Source organism: Trachypithecus francoisi, unplaced genomic scaffold (genome assembly GCF_009764315.1).
Source record: "Trachypithecus francoisi isolate TF-2019V2 unplaced genomic scaffold, Tfra_2.0 Contig01461, whole genome shotgun sequence".
Lineage (NCBI taxonomy): Eukaryota > Metazoa > Chordata > Mammalia > Primates > Cercopithecidae > Trachypithecus > Trachypithecus francoisi.
In genome coordinates this window covers 946,174-968,160 of record NW_022681433.1, presented here as the reverse complement: position 1 = coordinate 968,160, position 21,987 = coordinate 946,174, and the positions used below count along the sequence as shown (strand labels likewise).

General features: G+C 41.1%; 1 protein-coding gene across 2 annotated transcripts in view; it reads left to right on the top strand.

Moving 5' to 3' along the window:
• Window positions 1-2,789: 2,789 nt before the first annotated feature.
• TNFSF11 (TNF superfamily member 11) overlaps window positions 2,790-21,987 on the top strand; it is a 45,428-nt gene continuing 26,230 nt past the window's right edge. The window contains exons 1-4 of one of the 2 annotated variants that reach the window (XM_033234115.1): window positions 2,790-3,020; window positions 6,700-6,841; window positions 11,681-11,840; window positions 21,460-21,627. In XM_033234115.1, coding sequence (XP_033090006.1) covers window positions 21,460-21,627 — 168 coding nt within the window. In that variant the 5' untranslated portion in view covers window positions 2,790-3,020; window positions 6,700-6,841; window positions 11,681-11,840. Of the gene's footprint in view, window positions 3,021-6,699; window positions 6,842-11,680; window positions 11,841-14,180; window positions 14,558-21,459; window positions 21,628-21,987 lie in introns of those variants that run through there. The other variant, XM_033234112.1, reaches the window with a different exon arrangement.

Sequence of the window (21,987 nt, the reverse complement as noted above, 5' to 3'; positions counted from 1 at the left end):
ATGGTCGGCACCATGGGCCTGAATGGGACCATCGCCCTGCTGAGGGGCCCCTGCTGGGTGAGCCTGCAGCTGTCCTATTGTGTGCTCCTCGTTTCCTGTGGGATTCTTCTGGCTCCTCCCCAGCTTTCACCTATCATTTCTAATGGCCAGTGGCTGTCCTTTACTATAGGGGATGTCTAGCCAGTGCTTCGATTTTTCTCTCTTTTCATATACACTGGATTTATTTTCAAAGATAAGAGTCAGAATGATTACTCAAGATTCATTACGCTGCCACTAAGGAAAGTGCACGGACTTTGTGACAGTGCTTTTCCTCGGTGCCTTTCCTCCTACTTACAGGGCTGACTGATGTTGATGGAAATCTGACGGGCTGAAGAATGATGCTGTGTAGTAGTCATTGTAACAACAACAACAAAATCATAATAGTAAAAAGAAGAATGGTGAGAACAACAACATGCATATATTAAGCACTGTTCTAAGGATCTGGTATAGACTGATTCATATTATACTTAAAACAACCCCATGAGTACTGAAGCAGACCGTTGTACCACTTAAGTGTACCAGCAGTGGAACACTGTAACCACTCCCGTTGAGTGTTTTGTCTTTCAAATGATGAAACTAAGGCACAGAAATATCAACCAGCCAGTAAGTGGCAGATCTTGGAATGAATCACAGGACATGTGGGCTCAGAGTCCCTCTTTTTAGCCACTTTGGTTTAGGATAGATTTCTAAAGCTTTCATTCTGTAATGGAGCATAAATATATTCATGTGTAAGACAATCATTTATTTCTATTCTCTTATTTTGCAGGGGGTGACTTTGGTAAAACCTGTGTACAATTTCATGAGAGGGAGCTTGTTATAACAGAGAGATCCATAAGATCTCCACTCAGACAGAGCTGATATGACATTGGTCCAGGCATTCAATCCTTCTTAACAAAGCTCCATCTGGATATCTCAGTTTTTACTCTTTTTCTTCTACCTTTCCTAGAAGGCTGGCAGTACCTTGTTTGCATGTGATGCATGTGTACTGTTGTGATGATGCCTGCTCCCCGTGGGTATGTCTGATATGTGTTTGTTCAGGAACATCTTACCATATCCATGTTTGCATCTGTATTACTGCTTCGATATTTTCAGATTCAGGAGGATCCCCTGTATTCAACAACACTAATAAAGAGCCTACTATGTGCAGGCATTTTACTAGGTGATGAGAGTACAAATGATGAATAATACAGATTCTGTATCTTCAAGGCTTTTATAATCTACTAGAGAAGACACTCATATAGTTAAAGTCACTGTAATGAGGAAAGTGATAGGATAAGGTGAATGACAGGCCGGATGCAGTGGCTCACATCTATAATTCCAGCAATTTGGGAGGCCAAGTTGGGCAGATTGCTTGAGGCCAGGAGTTCAAGACCAGCCTAGCCAACATGCTGAAACTCCGTCTCTACTAAAAATAACAAAAATTAGCCAGGCATGGTGGCACACGCCTGTAGTCTCAGCTACTCGTGAGGCTGAGGCACAAGAATTGCTTGAGCCTGGGAGGTGGATGTTGAAGTGAGCCAAGATTGTACCACTGCATTCCAGCCTGGGTAATGTCTCAAAAAGGTAAAATAAAAGAAATAAAAAATAAAGGTGAGTGAGGAGCAAGAAAGGAAGGTCTCTTAGAAAATTCTGGGAATTTGGGAACAGCAAGAAGGAGATATCCCCTGGGCTGAGGTTTGAAGGTTGAAGAGGGTTGTCAATGAAACAAACAAAAGCAGGAAAGGCCTCACCAGCATCTCAGATACTATGAGTGTGAAGTGGAGCTTGGCTAACCTGCTCTTCCTCCAGAGAGTTTCATTTCAGCAAGTGGCACCAATTCAGTTGCCAAAGACAGAAACTTGTGTGGCATCTTTGACTCCTTCCTCTTCCTCACCTTGCCATGGCCAGTCAGTCACCAAACCCAATGGACTCCACTCCTAAGTGCCTCTGAGACCCATTGCCTCTCTCCACCCCTTCTGCCACCACCATGCTCAGTCCTGGCCTGGATGTGGCCCGTGGTCTAGTGACCGGCTCTCTGAGTCCAGACTTGCTCTGCCTGTCTCTTTCTACCACCCTCCCTCAAACCTATTCTCCACATTGCAGTCAAAGCACATTCTAAATTACACAACAGACATGTCACTTTCCTGTGAGAAAAACTTTCAATGACTCTCCATTGCTCCCGAATAAAATTCAAATTTTTATTGTGAGTGACAAAAGCTTTGTGACTCAATCCCTGCTTGTTTTCTAGTCTCATTTTTCACTATTCTTCCTTCAACTCTGATCAAGCTACACTAAACTTCTTTCAGTTCCTTGAATACATCCTGTTTTGCTTCTTGGCTTTTATATGTGTGTCTTCCCACTTTGCTTGGATAACTGACTCATCCCACAAGCCTCATCTTAAATATGGCTTCCTCCAAAAAGTCTTTTCTGGACTCCCAAGTCTAGGTTAAGAACTTCTCTCATGTGCTCCCAGGACACATTTTACTTACTAATTACACTTTATGGTGAGTGCCTGTTTGCTTGTGGATCAGCATGTTAAAGTGGAAACTAAATCCTAGGTGGCAAAAACTCCCATATTTCAAAGAAAGATACTCGTAGAGAAGGAATCTGGAAACCAAGTTAAGGATATACATAATTGAGGTTGAAGTAATCAAGCCATAGTTTGTTTAGAGAATCTGTGAGAGGGGCTTTGAGACAAGCAGTTGGAGAGGTTGATATTTGTTATGAAGTTTCAGGTAACAAAGAGCCTGGGATTTGTCTCACATCTAAGAAGACTGAAAGCAAATGGTGTGGCTGAGGCTGCCTCTCTGGTGGCAGAGCTAAGACCAAGCTGCACGCAGTGAAAACAAACTGTGTTTTCGCTGACAACAAGGCAGAATGTGTACCAGGGATGTGACGTAGGCAACCAGGAAGGGGATAGTCTGAGGATCATTTTTAAAGGGACCCCATCCAAGAAGGTTTCTAGCCAGAGGCAGGCTGTAGCCAGAAAAAAAGAATGATAGGTACTATTAGTTGCAGAAATTGAAGGGAGAATTGTAAACAGTCAGCTAGGGAAAGGGAGATTCAGTCAGATGTTTCCAGTGGGAAAATCATTAAGAAAACACGAAAGAGTCCCATGAATGAAAGAATTCACTCTGAACATTTTACCAAGCTCAGAGAGCACCAACCCAGGTTATAACTTTACTGGTCAAATAAGACCCCTCCAGCTCCATCCCACCCACAGCAGGCTCCCCTTCCCATAGTAAAGTTTCCAGACTGAAAGTTCTGAATTGAGGGAGGGAAGAAGATTTAACTTGAAATTGAATCAAAGCTTTTATTATTAACTTGTACCTCTTTTAATTTTTGAAATGAGTGTGTTCTCAGGACTAAAAGTGACCAGAGGACTTTTTATTATTTAAGTAAGAACAAAGAAATTAGGCTGGATGTGGTGGCTCACCAGCACTTTAGGAGACTGAGATGGGTGGATTACTTTAGGTCAAGAGTTCGAGACCAGCCTTGCCAATACGGTAAAACCTTGTCTCTACTAAAAATACCAATACAAAAATTAGCCGGGTGTGGTGGTGGACAGCTGTCAGACCAGCTACTTGGGTGACTGAAGCTTGAACCCAGGAGGCAGAGGTTGCAGTGAGCTGAGATCGTCGTGAGCTGAGATCGTGCCACTGCACTCCAGCCTGGGCAACAGAGCAAAGACTCCGTCTCAAAAAAAAAAAAAAAAAAAGAACAAAGACATTATGAAACCTACCTGAGATTTCCAGCCAGAGGGAAAAAATAGGGACTACTTGTTGGTTTTAAGGTTTTTTTCTTTGTCTTGGGGTTTTAGCAGTTTGATTATGGTGTGGCTAGGTGTAGATTTCTTTGTACATACCCACTTTGTGATTTTCTGACATTTTAAGTCAATGAGTTAATGCCTTTAAGTTCTCACCATAATATACTTCTATGTTCCTTCTGGTGCATTTTTTTCCTGACCTTCTGGAACTCCAATTACACATATGTTAGATCATTTCACAATGTCCTACATATTTCTCATGTTTTCTTCTGTTTAACTTTCTAATTATTTTTCCTCTATTTTAGAAGTTTTCTATTGAATTGGCTTTGAATTCACTAATTTGTTTTGTTATCCAGTCCATCATTGAGTCTAGTTAATTCTTAATTTTAGATATTTTTTTTGTTCTAGAATATCCACATGCTTATTTTTAAAAACATACCATTTCTTTGTTGCAGTTCTCTCTCTCTTCATCCATTTTGTTTACCTTTGCCTCTGTTTTCTTTACTGTATGTATAAGAATTATTAAAAATTATTGTAGGCTGGGTGCAGTGGCTCACACCTGTAATCCCAGCACTTTGGGAGGCTGAGGCAGGCAGACCACCTAAGGTCAGGAGTTCGAGACCAGCCTGACCAATAATGGAGAAACCTCGTTTCTACTAAAAATACAAAATAGCCAGGCATGGTGGCACATGCCTACAATCCCACCTACTTGGGAGGCTGACGCAGGAGAATTGCTGGAACCCGGAAGGTGAAGGTTGTGATAAGCCAAGATGGCACCATAGCACTTCAACCTAGGCAACAAGAGCGAAACTTCATTTCAAAAAAAACTATATATATATTGCCTACTATTTCCAATATTTGGGTCATCTGTTGGTCTGTTTTTAATTGGATATGTTTTCCCTCTTCATTATGAACCATGCATTTCAGCTTCTTGTCATGTCATGTGATTTTGAAAATTGTATACCAAGCATTGTATATAAAAGAACTAATATAGATATTATTTTGCAGCTAAGGTGAGGACTTCAATCCAATCAGAAACTGAGCTGGGTTGTAGCTTTAAGTAGTTTCAGTGCAATTCTTGTTTCAAATATCTTGAAGGATTTTTTTTTGTGCTCTTATTTTGTTCTCTTTTTCTGGCAAGGTTCTCTCATACACTGGAAGATCTCTCTCTACCTTTCCAGCCCGGTTCCCCAGCCACTTTGCCCAGTACTCAACAAAAAGTCTGTGGGAGAAGAAGACCAGTAATTGGAGAAAATAGTTGGGCATTTGTAGATTTTAATCTGTTACATTAGCTCCAGTAAAATCTCCCTGCCTACAGCAAACTTAACACTACACCTATCTGTGTTTATGCTTGACATATGTTCCCAGGGAGGAAAGGGACTGTTAATCTTTCTTACCTAGAAAAGAATGTTCATGTGAAATTCCGTCCCTTTAGATTTTTTTTTTTTTTGCATTATCAGCTCATCGATAACTTTAAATATATATATAAATATATATATATACACTAAAGAAAAAAATATATATTTTCTGTAGTGTATCTGGGTGGCTTTGTCTAGTTGTTATTGTTATGGTAATGCCATGGTCTACTGAGATCTTCCATGTAATAAATAAAGCAGTTTACTGAATGGTTTTAAACTAAACTCTCACTGCGGGGAGGAAATAATATGCTTTAATTTCTCTTGGCCTCTATTGGGTTCTATTCTTTCAATGTTTCTACAACATTTGCCTTAGAGTGTGAGCTTTGTAGGCATGACAATTATCTATTTTATTCAGCATTATATCTCATGCCTACCAGAGTACCAGCCTCATGGTTGGTATGCAGTACATGTTTGTTGAATGACTAAATTATTAACATGAACAAAGAAATAGAGGTTTGAAATGAATAGTATGACATAGAAGAAAACTACAAGTTATTCTTTATGTTTTAAAACTAGAAATTTAAGTGCAAGGCAGTGATGGATATTAAGGCTAAAGAAAGAGATGGGAAAAAAATTAAGGAAGAGTTTGTAAAGAGCCTGGACTTTATCTTAAGTGTTGGTAGGCTGCTGAGTGGTTTCAAGAGGGGAAGTTATACATACAGTTGTTCATGAAAAATAGATCAATCTGGAAGATGGGTTTAAGTGAGAGGAGACTGCTGGAAGGATGAAAGGGAAGCCATTTTAGTACTTAGGCAGGAAATGATGAGAGGCTCATTTACAGACAAGAGGAAGGGAACAAGCACTCTGGGAATATGGCATAGGCTTATTCCTTGACACCCTCCCACTCCCATCTCAATAACACAGAGAGTATGTGGGGATACGAAGTCTACCTGAGGCTTTAGGACCTAAGGAGACAGTATAGGAACAGAAGAGCACAGGCCAACTTCTGGACAAAATTATTTACAACAATGAGCAGACCTAAGTATTAGTAGATTTGGGGAAGTCTGACAAGAGAATCAATCCCATAGCTTATGGAGAGACTATAATCACTTGCCCAGGTGATCCCTATGCATCCTGAGAGACATATGGAATCTACTTGAAATTTCCAGCCCTGAGAGAGCCCCAGTCCTTCTTAAGCTGCCATCCTGGTAAGGAAGCACCTTCCTTATCCCTCACTTCATGGATGTCTACCATTGCCTAAGACCCTTCTAATAATCTGACATACCAGAAGCAATGGGGACCAACACCAATGGACATTGGTAGGAAAAGAAAGGTCAGGTATCACCCAAAGGGTCTCAGGAGCTTGAAAGAGGGACTTGAATCAAATAAACTCAGCAGCTTGTTGACCGAGAAGGTTTGGTAAAGAAACAGGTGAATTTATAAATGATTGTAAGGATAATTATTGAGGAGGTACAAGAAGCTATTGTGAAAGACCAATTGAAGAGAGAAAAGGATTTCTTGAAATAAAATTTAATTTTGGACTTGAAAATCCAACAGATTGCCTGAATAATAGAACAGAAACTGCTGAAAAATTGAACATAGATCTAGATCAAATGAAGGAACATACTCAGGATGAAAACATAAACAAAGGCCAGGCCCGCGGCTCATGCCTGGAATCTCAGCACTTTGTGAGGCCGAAGTAAGCAGATACTTGAGGTAAGGAGTTCAAGACCAGCCTGGGCAACAGAGCGGAACTCCATCTCTACTAAAAATACAAAAATTAGCCAGGCATGGTGGTACATGCCTGTAATCCCAGCTACTCAGGTGGCTGAGGCAGGAGAATTGCTTGAGCCCGGGAGGCAGATGTTGCAGTGAGCTGAGATCACGCCACTGCATTCCAGCCTGGGTGACAGAGAAAGACTCCGTCTCAAAAATAAATAAATAAATACATAAATAAAATGAGACGGCAAGTTAAACAATATATTATGGAAGATGTAATATGGTAAAAATAAGGGTTTCAAAGAAGAAATTATTAAAAAATTATTTTCTGAGGAAAACTCAGATTCTGGAAACATTTAGGAAATGAATACAATAAGACCCTTTGATATTATTTAATTATGTTTTCAGAAACAGCGACAATCTCTCTAATTAATTTTTGTATTTCCCAAAAGTTTATTTAAAAGCTGTAATACTTTAGATTAATTTTATTTTAGGAATAAGCCTGAGATAATATTAATGAATTAAAAACCTATCATACAGAGTTGCTTTCTAGTAAGTAAGAGATAAAATTACTATAAATATTTCTAGCATTGTGCATAGAAGAGATAAACAGTTATCGACAGGTTTACTTCCTTCATATATGACCAAGATTTTTTTCCTCTCCCACCTCCCATCTGGTTTTCTGTGATGTCTGATAATTTACCATGAACAATGCACTCCTTTAGGGGTGAGAGCTAAAAATAAAATCCTAAGCCTCCAACCAACCGAATAGGCCCTGTTTGGCCAAGGGGACCTCAGAGAAACCTTAAAATAATAATGAGTTCCCGACCCCACCTGAGTTCCCGACCATGATGGGATGGTAGGTCAGATGCCTCATTATATTCCCTTCCTTTTGCTGTTTAGACACAACAATTGACAGCATTAATGTTAAAACAGAGATCAGAAGAGTGACAGAATAGACTGTTTATGGCAATAAGATACCAAATTGTAAACAAGACCTATGGCCATGCCAGGCAAGGGTTAAGTCGCACGCTTTGCACTTAACGAATAAACTGTGTTCTAATTCCCACAAGGTTTCTTCTCCCTCTTTCTCCAGCAGCTAAACAACACTGGCTTTGAGATAAATGATGTTGAAGCAGTTACAGCTCCCCAGCATCAGACACTGAATAACTGAGCCCCCACCTGTTACACAAGCCACAGTGACAGCTTTGATTGGACAAGAGACTGATTTCTGTAATTTTCTCCTGATAAGAGACCACCAACCATGGACTGGTTCTGGCTGGTTTTACAAAGGATATACATTTGAGTGCCTTCTTGTCCCTTCTTCACCTAATTGTATACATTTAAATGTTAAATCTCCAGCCCAACGGAACTTGGGACGCAGGTAACATGGATGTTTGCCTATCACGCATGCTCACGCCCTTTCATGAATATTCATAGCTCTTCCTATGTCCTGTTGAATATGTATACTTTGCCAACCCCTTCAGCTTAAATTCCTGTGTTACTCTTCCCTCTGTTGAAGGGCTTGCTTTAGGTTTTTTCCAGTGACAGGCTGCCTTTCCTGCCTGCAGGTTGTAATTTCATTCTTAAGAAATAAAACTCACCTTTCTAAATTTATAAATTGTGTGATTTAAGTTAACAGGGGTAAGGCAGTATATTTCCAGAAGACTGCCAATGTAAAATTTTAATTCAATTGTCCATGGACACAGTCAGTGTTAATTTGTTATCACTTATTAGTTAATTTGTTAGCTGAAGGGAATGTTATAAGACCAAGTTGCCTGTAAAGGGTAATGGGCAAGCTGGATTAGGGAGGCCAGTCCTACTTGAGAGGTTTCACTGGGTTTTCAGTGAGCAGCATATGAGCCCAGACCTGAAATCAGAAGAGGTGGGAACAGACAGAAAAGGAAGAAGAGTGATCAAAGGACAGATGTTAAGTACCAAAGACAAAGTCCACCAGTTTCATAAAGTTGCTCAGGCTGACCCCATTTCCAGGGTAAGATATTTTCACAAACTTATTAGTTACGATTATACACATTTTAAAAATTGTTATTAGCATGAGGGGCTGCATATATATTTTATAATACCCACACTTATAAATTAGTTGTAACTGGCTTCAGATTTAACAAGTATATTATACAGGATCCTGGCAGGAAACAGGTGGCAAATCCAAAGGATTTAACTGAAAAGATTTTAATTTGAAGAGTTGCGGTCAGGGTTAAGCAGATTAACAAGGGATGGTAAGGAACCCAGGGGCTAGCAAAAGTGGGATGGCTTTCCCACACTGCAGTAGGTTGATTAATGCCCTCCGCCACCAAGGTATCCATATCCTAAGCCCCAGACTCTCTGAATATGTTACCTTACATCGCAAAATGGACTTTGCATATGTCATCAAGTTAAGGATCTGGAGATGCAGAGATGATCCTGGATAGTCTGGGAGGGCCCAATGTAATCACAAGGGTTCTTATTATAAGGGGGAGATATTAACCAGGCGCGGTGGCTCACGCCTGTAATCCCAGCACTTTGTGAGGCCGAGGTGGGTGGATCATGAGGTCAGGAGATGGAGACCATCCTGGCTAACACAGTGAAACCCTGTCTCTACTAAAAAGAGAAAAAATTAGGCAGGCCTGGTGGTGGGCACCTGTAATCCCAGCTACTCGGGAGGCTGAGGCAGGAGAACGGTGTGAATCCCAGAGGCGGAGCTTGCAGTGAGCCGAGATCTTGCCACTGCACTCAGGCCTGGGCGACAGAGCGAGACTCTGTCTCAAAAAAATAAAAATTAAAAAAAAAAAGGGAGATATTAGAGTCAGAGAGAAGTTGTGAGGACAGAATCAGAGGTCAGAGACTGGAGTAATGAGGTTTGGAGATGAAGGAACCAAGGAATTTAGGTGACCTCTAGAAGCTGGATCCTCTCTGGAGTTCAGCAAAGTGAAAAGTGTGTCATCATAATAACGAATGACTTCCTTTTTCATTTTCATTCATACAGTGAAGTTTTCTAGAGGCTGCATGATGTGCAATATTGTAGCAGAGTGAGTGCAGGACTGAATGTGACTCTATCAGGCCAATAGTAGAGATGTGAAAAAATGTAAAACAGTGGCACGTTTCTCCCTATTTTTTGAAAACCTGTTTTTTTAAATAAAATAATTTTATAAAAGTATTATGAATCATTTAAAAAATCATATTAACATTATGTTAACATGTTAATATGGTAAAATTTTCTGCTTGGATTTTGATTACACCGAATATTTATAAATATAACTCACACAAATAAAAGCTCTTTGTTGTTCTCAATAATTTTGAAGAATGTAAAAAGTTTGAAAATTGCTGACCTAGCAAATGACTGATCATGAACAGCTAGTATTTGTACCTGCCCAGCAGTGCAGCAATTCCTCATCCTTCTCATATCTGCACTTTAATTTTCCTTTGACAAATATCTCTGCCTCCTCTCAGCCCATGACATGAGGTTAACTTAATTCCCTGGCTCAAGGGAAAAGCACTTAATTCAGACTTGTATCCAACCATTCCTGAAGCTAGACTTAGCCCTAGTTTTCACTAACATGAACCAATCAATTTTCACATGAGTCCAAAAGAATTCTGTTAATACACTAAGGTACTAGGAAATATAGTTTGAGAAATGTTGATCTAAACATTATGTTATTTATAGTGGAGTATTGACATAAACTTTGAATCTTCAATTATGTTCTGGGGTCTTGGCATCTCTTAATACCTATTAGCTTACAAGGCTTTCACTTAACTATTTTATTTAACTATTTTGTTCACATTAACTATTTTATAATTTTGATAATGAATTGATTAATATATTGTTAAAATAAATATATTAATGAATTTATGATAAATAAGACAGACATGCAATTGGGAAGACATGTTAATAATACAATCACTCTCAGCTTAGGATAGCTTCTGGCCACTTTCTCTCTGGGTGGTGGTTACTCTGGGAGTAGTTTAAATCATTATCTTTGCCTAAGAGCTTTCTCTGACTCCCCACATTTGCATTGTACTTGCAAAGTCCAAGTACAGTGAGAGTCTTATAATAATACTAGAGTCTAAAGACCTAATTGTATACATTTAAATGTTAAATCTAACATTTTTAATCTCTAGTCTAAAGACCCTAGTATTATAAGATTCTCATTGTACTTGCACTTTGCCTTCAAAGTACTAATCACGGTTTTGTTAGTGATTTGTGTGATGATTTGTTGAATCTTTTTTTTTTTTCCCCACTAGGGTGTAAGCCCCATGTTCTATCTTGATCACCACGTTTCTAGGATCCAGCCCAGTGCTGGCATATAGTGGTTCTCTCTGACATATCTGTAGAAGAAAATGAAGAAATGCATGAGTGACATGACAGGAAAATTTAAGGGTGCCATGGGAGCATAAAACAGAGGGAGCCACCTCGGTTAGGAGACCTGAGAAAGACTTCTAGAGAAGCGGCATTTGAGCTGAGTAAGGAAAGACAAGTGGGAGAGTCCTCCAGGTGTAGCAGTTGGAGAGAGGAGTACTCCAGTTAAGGGTAAGCATTTGAAGCTGATATAGAAAAGGAGTCTCGAGCCAGCTTGTGAAGGAACATTAGACGGTTTTATTTTTATCTTTTTTTTTTTTTTTTAAATTTTTGAGACAGAATCTTGCTCTGTCTCCCAGGCTGGAGTGCAGTGGCATGATCGTGGATCACTGCAGCTTTGACCTCCTGGGCTCAAGCGACCCACCTATCTCAGCCTTCTGAGTAACTGGGACCACAGATGTGCAGCAAAATGCCTGGCTAATTTGTTCATTTTTTGTAAAGAAAGAGTCTCCCTGTGTTCCCCAGGCTATTCTCGAACTCCTGGGCTCCAGTGATCCTATGCCTCGGCCACCCAAAGCACTGGGATTATAGAAGTGAGCCACTGCGCCTGGCCTATTGAAGGTTTCTAATTTCCAGAGTTTTGACTTTATACCAACAACTCTTAGAAGCCATTAAAGAATTGCAGGTATGGAAATTACATATACTTTTGCTTTTAGAAGAAAATCCTGATCAGTATGCACAGAATTCTTCAGGAGGCAAGTGTGATTCATTCAGATAAGATATAGTGTGGCTTAGACTGGGAGACTGGCAGAGGCTTTGAAGATTCTTTTGCTCAAATTTTATTCAGCAAGTATTTACTGTGCACCTACTATAGCAGGCAACAACATTTTAGGAAATGGTGAATGTTATAGAGGTGAATAATACAGCAGGAGTCCTTGAACATATGGAGTTTACCTATTAATTGGAGAGTGAATGTTGACAAAGGAATAAGTAAATACATAGGCAAGAAAAATACATTACCTGTGAAAGAGCAGCAGGTAGACTGACAGTGGAGTATCTAATACAGTCTATGGAAGCCAGAATATAGTAGGATGACATTTTTGGAGTGCTAGTAGAAATGTCATATGAAGAACTCTGTAGGAATGGTCCCATATATGAAACTCCTGGGTCAAGCACACCTGAACATGATTTGAGGGACTTTCTTGTAACCTGAGAATCAAGATGTCAAGGAATTAAAAACATGTATAAAACATTATATAAAAACCCATTAAAAAGAATGGAAGACACTGTAGTAAAGTCATTGTGGGTTTAGTTGTTATAACACTTTTAAAATCTTTGATCCCAATAAATATTTATAAGAAAGAAGAAATATGGAATTATTTCCTGAGTCAAGGAGGGAGGAGAGAATGAAGAAAAAGAGGAGGAGGAGGAGGAGGAGGAGGAGGAGAAGACAATAAACCTACTTCCCAAAGTTAACAAACAAAAAATAGGAAGAGGCTAAAGACTACAAGTAGTAGAAGATTAACATCAATTGTTTGTATGTTTGAGTTTGAAAATTTTTTGTCCCTTCTGCACCAAGCTAGATACACATATAAATGCTAAAGGCATTTTTGAATTTGAATAGATCATTTTCTTTGTATGGGTGCCTTTAAAAAAAATCCAACCTGGTCACTCTTCTTTAACATTTACTGAGGTCTAAGTGTTCAATTTAGAACACATGCTTTAATAACTCAGAGACCTGTCGTTTGTCACAAATCTTGCCTAGAGAAGTACTCATTAGCGAATTAGGCAGAAAGAGGATGCAAAATAAAAAGGCATAGTAGTCCCTTGATATCCATGGAAGACTGGTTCCAGGACACCACTAAACCCCTGCCCGCAAATACCAAAATCCATGGATGTTCAAGTTTCTTAACATATCCTGGCATAGTATTTGCTTTTAACCTACAGACATCCTCCCATATACTATAGATTATTTATAATACTTAATACAATGTAAATGCTATGTAACTAGTTGTGAATCATTTAGGAAGTGATCACAAGAAAAGTCTACCCGTTTAGTCCAGACACAGCCATCCTTTTTTTTCCCAAATATTTTTGATACATGGTTCACTGAACCCACAGATGTAGAACCCATGGATACTGTGGGATGACAGTATTAATAAAAAAGTGGAAATATCCTAAGTTTCATGTGTGTTAAATTGGTCAGCAGCTTCCTTCTGAAATATCAGAATTTTGTAAGTAATGTTAATATTTTTGTTTTCTCACTAAGGGCCACAGTTCTGAATAGAGGTTTTTAAAAATCCCTAGCAAGGTTTCTTTAGCAGTGAAACTAACATTTAACTATATTATCAGCTTCGTGTTACATCTCTTTCCTGACGGTTGGGTGAGCCCTCCTCGGATGCTTGCTTCTGGCTACACACCCTTTTACCCTTTTCTCTGCACCGTTTTCACCTTTATAAAGTCAGAGTTGGTGTCTATAGGCTCTCTACTGCCACATTCAAGACCTGCCTCACTCAACATCACGTTCAAGATGCAGAAATAGGGATTTGGGAAGGGGATTCTGGAATTTTCGAAGTCTTCGAAAATACTTTGAGAAACTATTTGGAAGCACTTTGGGGGTCGAGGTTGGATAGGAAGGGTCTTCAGAGACCATCAAATTCAACTTTCTAAATGCTAGGGAGGAAACCGAGACTCCAGGATGTGAACTGCAGGAGGAATATCTGAGGTGCAATCCTTATTCTTTAGCAAAGGTCTCCTCTGCGTCTTCCTTAGCCCATCTCTTGGACCTCCAGAAAGACAGCTGAGAATGGCAGGCGGAGTCTGGAACCACTGGAGTCGCCCCCAGCCTCCTCCTCGGAGGGCCCCCACGAAGGAGGCCCTTCAGTGACAGTGATTGAGAGAGAGGGAGGGCGAAAGGAAGGAAGGGGAGCCAGAGGTGGGAGTGGAAGAGGCACCCTCGCCTGGGGCTGATTGGCTCCCGAGGCCAGCGCTCTCCAAGCGGTTTATAAGAGTTGGGGCTGCCGGGCGCCCTGCCCGCTTGCCCGCGCGCCCCAGGAGCCAAAGCCGGGCTCCAAGTCGGCGCCCCACGTCGAGGCTCCGCCGCAGCCTCCGGAGTTGGCCGCAGACAAGAAGGGGAGGGAGCAGGAGAGGGAGGAGAACGCCGGGGCCAGAGGGCCGAGCGCCATGCGCCGCGCCAGCAGAGACTACACCAAGTACCTGCGTGGCTCGGAGGAAATGGGCGGCGGCCCCGGAGCCCCGCACGAGGGCCCCCTGCACGCTCCGCCGCCGCCTGCGCCGCATCAGCCCCCCGCCGCCTCCCGCTCCATGTTCGTGGCCCTCCTTGGGCTGGGGCTGGGCCAGGTCGTCTGCAGCGTCGCCCTGTTCCTCTACTTCAGAGCGCAGGTGAGTGGCCACATTCCCATGGGCGCGCGGCCGGGAGCGCCCATCTCGTTCCCCGGCACTTGGAAACCGAGTCCGGCCGCGGGGCTGGGCTCCCCAGAGCTTGCATATTCAGGAGGGGGAAAGTGACTCTGAGAGAGGGAGTGTCGAGTTTGGGGACAACTTGGCGCGGGGCTGTCGGGCGCACTCTGCTTTCTCTGGGCGCACTCTGCTCTCTCTCCGCGCACGCACCCCAGCGCCGCGGTGCGCCGAGGGCAGGCTCCCCTGCCCAGACGATGGGTTTGAATCTCACCCCGTCCCCAGGCTGGGAAACAGCATTGGCCTCTCACTTTTTCTGGTAGCGATTGCGTGCTTTTTCTCCCTGTCATTTCTCACTTGAAGTTAAGAATCAATTTCTGTTCATGTAGGAAAAAAACTGAGCGCCTTCACTTGGGCATCTACCTTTCTCTTCCCACCCACCACCCGGCGGATTTCGGTTCCTGCGCCTGGCTGCTCTGCAGGTGTGCTGGGGCCACAGGGCTGGAGGGCTGCGCAGAGCGGGAGGTCGCGCTCGTGCCCAGGTCGCCCAGTGGGTGGGCAGAATGACACGGCGTGACCAGAGAGGCGCGGGCTCGGCATGGGGGCTCTGTGGCTGTGGTGCGGTCCTGTGGGGGTGAAGGAAGGACAGCCCCACATGCCTGTCAGGGAGGTGGGCGGAGGAAGGAAGCGAGGTGTGTGTGATGGCACGGTGTTACTACAGTCTAGCAAATAACCAACCTTCGAAAAGATGAAGAGGTTTTTTGCACGACGGCTAGGAACTGCAGGGAGATAGTAGGAAGGAAGGGGTAAATTTGTAATATGCTTTCTGGTGGTTTATGCTCTTGTGTTTTCTTGGAAATTGCAGTGCAGTTGGTTGGATTCATTCAAATATTCTTGTCTGGTGCTGTGAACTCTTTCTCAGAGGAAGTGGGGGGCTGACTATGCATTTTTTTTTATGGGAAAAGAAAGTTGGGTTTGGACTACGTTCGTTTTCAGATTCAAAGGTGATTACTAAACCAAACGGGATGCATCAAAACATGGCATTGCTTGGATTGTATGGTTTTTTGACATGTGCCAATGTCTCGAACTCCATTACTTTTAATCATAGGCTTTTTGTTAAGAATTCATTATCCGCTAGTTTGCATTTTCTAGAACTAGTGTGATTACCTACTAAAAGTAGAAATGCAATGAGCCACACTTAAGAAAATCTGCATTAAATATAATCTACCCATTGAGAGTTTTTTTTCTAAAAAGACAACTTTTGAGTGATTTACTTGCAACACAGATAACACCAATCTATGTGAAAGTGACTAAACGTCTTTCTTTCATTGGAGTGTGTTGCAGTAAGAATGGTTTACCCATTTTCCCATCCAGCATTTTGTTAATAATCATCCCATTTAGTGCTTGTGCATGGAGTGCCAGCGTTGTGCATGGCACCATCACATGCCATGGAATGAGTTAAGAATCATTTATTCAACACACAGTGTCCACTTACTATAGGCATGGAGCCGAGGGGCCTAATAAAACCATTAAAATTCTTAGTCAAACAAAAGAGCAACATTTAGAAAAGGGATCAAAGAGGCAGTAGTTCTCCACTGTCTATCTTTTCTAATACCTTAGGGACATGGCATTTTCATTGCCATAACAGTGAAGAGAGTGTCCAATGTTGAAAGAGCAGTCGGAAATGAAGGAGTTCTAGGAACCATGAACAGCTTGACTTGGCAGGAGCTGTGGAAATCGGTGGCGTGGCTATGTAGGAAAGAGTGACCTGCTGGGCTCTTGTTAGAGTTGTTCAACTTTTCCCTAGGAATTCTCGGTGTTCCCCGTGGGCTGAGGAGTCGGGGCTTTCAGTGATCTCCCATCATCATTTGGCAGTCTTGATGCTGTATGGATAAATAGTGAAACACTCAGAACTCTTTTTCAAAGTAAACATGTCAGTTAGTAAGTCTAGCCAGAAAATATTCCTTTGGAGAAGTTAATATCATCAGACTTCTGGGTACGGTTTTCTTAAATACCATGAAGATTCGGTTCCTTTGACTTGTGCAAAATAATTTAGCCATTACTCTGAACCCAATTTTGTCCTGCATTTTAAAAAGGCCATCTCCTTCAGTAAAGAAATAATATTAGGAACAATGTGTTCATTTGAATATACCACTAGATCTGGATGCATTTTACTGGATATTGTGTCTACAATTGTTACCCAAAGGAGTCCTAATCATTTTGAGATACATTCTGAAATCATTACAGATAAAACTGCTATGGTGTCTGGAATATGTTTCAAAATAATTTCTGGCTGCTTACAGATGAAAAAAGATTTGCCATACATTGGTAATAGCTGAAGCGCTAATGGGTTCATTGGGGTTCACTCTGTAATTCTTTCCCCTTTTATATGTGTTAGAGACCTTCTTTCAAAGTCCTAGCTAAGAGAATAGTCTCCATTTGACCTGCCGCTGATTTAACATTTTCACTTATGTCGGCTCTTTTGGATTGGAACTTGGTACCAAATAAATCATAGTAGTTTTATGATTCCCACTAAAGTTGTGAATCAACTATTTGGGGTTTCTAAATGCATTTGAATGAGAACAAAGTATCCAGTAACATGTTTGTAGTTTACAGTTAAAAATGAGGGATTCGTTTTATTGTTTTTGTTTAAAGGTGGGGAAAAGAATGTATGCAAATCCTCAAGGAAAAACAGTTTGAGTTTTTAAATGCATTTAGAAGAATGCCCAGAATAGTGTAAAAATTACAGGGACGATTTTAAAAATTTTGTTTTCTTAAATATTTGAATAGATAAAATTGAATCAGCCTCCTAAATGTTTGCAGATTGCATGTGCCTCGATGTTAAAAAATATATATCTACTTGATCCAGTGTAGCTTGGCTTTTCCCCCACCACCCTGACAAAGAGAAAATAGTGTGTGGCTTCTGCTATATATTTACCACATAGTATTCATACTTTGGTTTACAAAGAAAAAAAAGAAAACCCTTTCAAAAAGTTGCTCTGTGTGTGTGTGTGTGTGTGTGTGTGTGTGTGTGTCTTTAACATCCGCATAACCATATTCAAAGCTTAGGGTTTAGCTACAAAGATAAGCTTTTCAGAAAACTCAAGATCTTTTGCTCTTTTAACTTCTTCCCTCGATCCCCCAATATGCACAAACCAACCTCCCTGGTTGTTTGTTACCATAGGACAGCAGTCACTACTGAAAATCTGATGTAGAGGTGTGCACTGCCTGTTTGAAAACACAGATAACGAAGTAGCACAAACGTCAAGCATCCTGCCTCATTTAACCCTAGAAATGATTAAGTTTCAGGGAAGTTAAAAGAAAATGAGACAGTTTATTTCATAGGCACCACATTATCTGACAAATGCATTTTAAGTCAGATATTCAAGATTTACTTCATGTTTTCAGACATGTCTAAGTACAATGAATTCATTTGCTACTCAGTTTACTGTGACTTTTGGTTGAATTTCTGTGTTCCTCAATGAAGTGTAAGTTCCATAAAGACAGGGACTGCTTGCTTTGCACACCACCTTATTTGTAGCATCTAGCCCAGTGCCTTGTATGTCTAATTTACTGCAAAGTCTTTTCTAATGATTTGCAACACTACAAATATGTCTGTTTCTGATCGTAATATGCGAATTATCAGATTAGTAGCTAAAAGAGTATACTTTTTCAATCATGCAGTCCTCCAACCAGACTAATGTGTGCCAATAGATAAGTTGTGGGGTAGGTGATACATTCGTTCAGTCAGTTTGTGGGCATTTGCTGAGGGTCCAGCATCAGTCTGGCTCCCTCCCTACTCTGCAGTTCCTTCAGCTTAGAGACCCTCATTTACCTGTGTGTGTGGCTGGCCTTGCACCCTAAACCTCTCCTCCTCCCTTTTCTCCTAGTATCCATTTTCAGGAAAGGAGAGCTGCAAGGGCACTGGAATGAGAAAGACGTGGTTGTAGGTTAAAAATAAATTTCTAATGTGTGATCCTTGAGTAAACAAAATAAATGAGTATATTAAAAGCAATTATGCCATGCATTCTTGATTTCTTTTGGGAAAAAACAATGGATGGGGTTTTATACATATTTTAGCTCTAATGCTGCCTTCCAAAACAGTGGTTCTCAATTGCACATTCCAAGTATTTGGGAAGAGGTTCAATGATTGGACCCTACCCTTAGGGATGTTGATGAAATTGGCCAGTGAGGGGTGGGGTAGCAGTGAGATGGGATCTGAATGTGGGCGTTTTTTTTTTAACAGAAAGGGGACAAAATCTTTGCACTGTACTTATTTGCATCAAATCAGTAACCATGATTAACTGTTGGAGTATCTTTGTACTAATTGATGTTACTTGTGAAACAATTTTAAAACTGGTGTCCAGGGAACTTTGTAATTGTTTTAATAGTAGAAAATCTATATTTTAAAGCATGACTTCTTAAACTTTAATGTGTGTAAGAATCACCTGGGATCTAGTTAAAATGCATATTCCCAGGCAGTATGCCAGGGTGAAGCCTGAAATTCTACATTTCTAGCAAGCCCTCAGTGAGCCCACAATGCTACTGAATGGACTACCCTGAGTATCAAGAATATAGGGGCTAGGTGCAGTGGCTCATGCCTGTAATCCCAGCACTTTGGGAGGCCAAGGAGGGAGGATTGCTTAAGCCCAGGAGTTCAAGACAAGCCTGGGCAACATAGCAAGACCCCATCTCTACCAAGAAAAAAAAAAAAAAGAAAGAAATTAGCCATTTAGCCAAGCGTGGTGGCCTGCACCTGTAGTTCCAGCTACTTGGAAGCGTGAGGAAGGAGGATTGCTTGAGCCCATGGATTTCAAGGCTGAAGTGAGCTATGATTATGCCACTGCACTCCAGCCTGGGTGGGGGTGACAGAGCAAGACCCTGTCTCCAAAAAAAAGAAAAGAAAAAGAGAAAGAAAAAGAATAAAGGGGACTGCTGCTTCTGTTAGACAGCTCTTGGCTTGTTGGCAGGACTCCAGATTAACCAAGTTTAGGGTCCCCAGGCATTTCCCCACTAAGGCCACATTATTCCTTTGGCTCAGCAGTTTTCTGGTGGTGCGTCAATTCAGGCCTTTGCATGATTCTTCTTTCCTGAGGTCTAAACCCAGTGACCCTTCATATCAGTTGCCTAGGCTTTTCTGGTCTTGTGGGATACACACTGGCATAAGTAAGCCTTTTTTTGCCAAGTGTGTGATTGAAAACTTTCCTTGTATAAAAATTCACATATTATGACTTGCATTAATTATTCTAAAGAATATAGGAAAAATAAATACAGATTGTACACAGTTTTGCTTTACGGTGGTGTCTCTTCCGTGATGATTATAGATAGTCCTTATATGTGCAAGACTAAAGAATAAAATTTGTATTCGTGAGTGTACATTTGTTAAAAGGCTGTCATTTTGGCCGGGTGCAGTGGCTCACGCCTGTAATCCCAGCACTTTGGGAGGCCAAGGCAGGAGGATCATGAGGTCAAGAGATCGAGATCATCCTGGCTAACAGGGTGAAACCCCGTCTCTACTAAAAATACAAAAAAATTAGCCGGGTGGTGGCGGGTGCCTGTAGTCCCAGCTACTTGGGAGGCTGAGGCAGGAGAATGGTGTGAACTCAGGAGGTGGAGCTTGCAGTGAGCCGAGATGGTGCCACTGCATTCCAGCCTGGGTGACAGAGTGAGACTCCATCTCAAAAAAAAAAGAAAAAAAAAGGCTGTCATTTCATTTTGAGAATCTCAGATATGGATAGGCTCTTTTTAGTTTATTTCTAATGGTTGGTTAATAAACTAACACATCATTCCCATTACTTTTTAAAAGAGAGAAAGAGAGACTTGTCATTAATTTGACTGAGCTTTGTAAACTTACGTAGCTTTTCTTTTTCGCCTAGTTTGTGCCTGCTAATAAGAAAATACAGATGAAGTACCTTGAATATTAAACAAAGAGGACAAATTAAATTCTCATTATTAAAACAGGTGATAGCTAATTATTGCCACCCTTTACTTGGCAATTGAAACCACTGCAAAGGCTTGGCAGGAGCAGGCTGACAATTTTAAAGAGTAGTGATTAAATATATTCTAATGCTGGACACCTATTCTTAACAGGCAATCAGCTAATTACTCAATGAGTATATTTTGGGTGGGACAATTCCTTACATGACAGGAATCTTAGCATCCCTCCAGCACACATCTGTAATATCTGCTCATGCAGCCCCCCCACCCTAATGTGATGACACCAGATATCACCTGCACCCATTCCCGAACACCCCCTGCCAGGTATACCATTCGAGCTTGAGAAACACTGATGAGAGAGTCAACAAAAAAGAGAGATTACACGTCTGACTTCGAGTTTCGTTTGGAGGTAAAAAATGGATTTTTCTCTCCCTTCTTTGGCTGATAAAGGAAAAAAGGCCAGGCAAACATAGTGGTTAAAGATGATGTTGATTTCGCCTGTTTTGTGTAGGCTTCATGCTTTGCATTTCAAAGTGGGCCTTATAATCCCAGCTAGCATGTTGCATATAGTTGATTTAAAGACAAAAAGCTTCCTCTCCCTACAGTGATCACATGTGATTTCCTTGGTGCCCCTCCCCTCTATGAACACTTTCATATTGTCAGACAATTTTGACAATTTCCCCCATGAATCATGCACATACACTTCTGTCGTTGTTAAAAGCCCACTGCAGGACTAACTGTGCCTTGTCCTGTGGATGACAGTTAGCTACTCATTCAAATGAATTACAAGTCATGTTTTCACATCTTGAGGGTCATTTTATTAACTATTGATTGTCGGGGACATAAAGACTCTTGCAAGTATGAATTTTTTGTTCTGAAGTCACACTTTATTAAATAGCAGGATGATTAGTGATAAGCACTCTAACGTCCTTACTGTTTCTCCTCCTCAGATGGATCCTAATAGAATATCAGAAGATGGCACTCACTGCATTTATAGAATTTTGAGACTCCATGAAAGTGCAGATTTTCAAGACACAACTCTGGAGAGTCAAGATACAAAATTAATACCTGATTCATGTAGGAGAATTAAACAGGCCTTTCAAGGAGCTGTGCAAAAGGTAAGTCCACATTGAGGCTGATAAGTCAAGGGCCCTTGCTGACTCTACCAATACTGAAAATTAAAACTGGCTAAGTGCTGTTGACTTTGTTCTTTTTATTCTAATAATTTGTAAAAGAGCTACAGGGAATGCTTTAAAGAGATTAGCAGAATTCTTTTGAAGTTGGTAGTGATTGATTATGGCAACCAGGGACATTCATGCAAATATTCTTTTCTTTCTTTTCTTTTTTCTTTTAAAGAGGAGGGATTTAAATTCATGCTTGGAAGAGAGACTAAGGTGGCTGTGGCCTTTCTGTGAGTCAGTTTGCTAGTTTGAATTCCCTGACCTAGAAACCATCCGCTCAGTTCACAGAACTTTCTG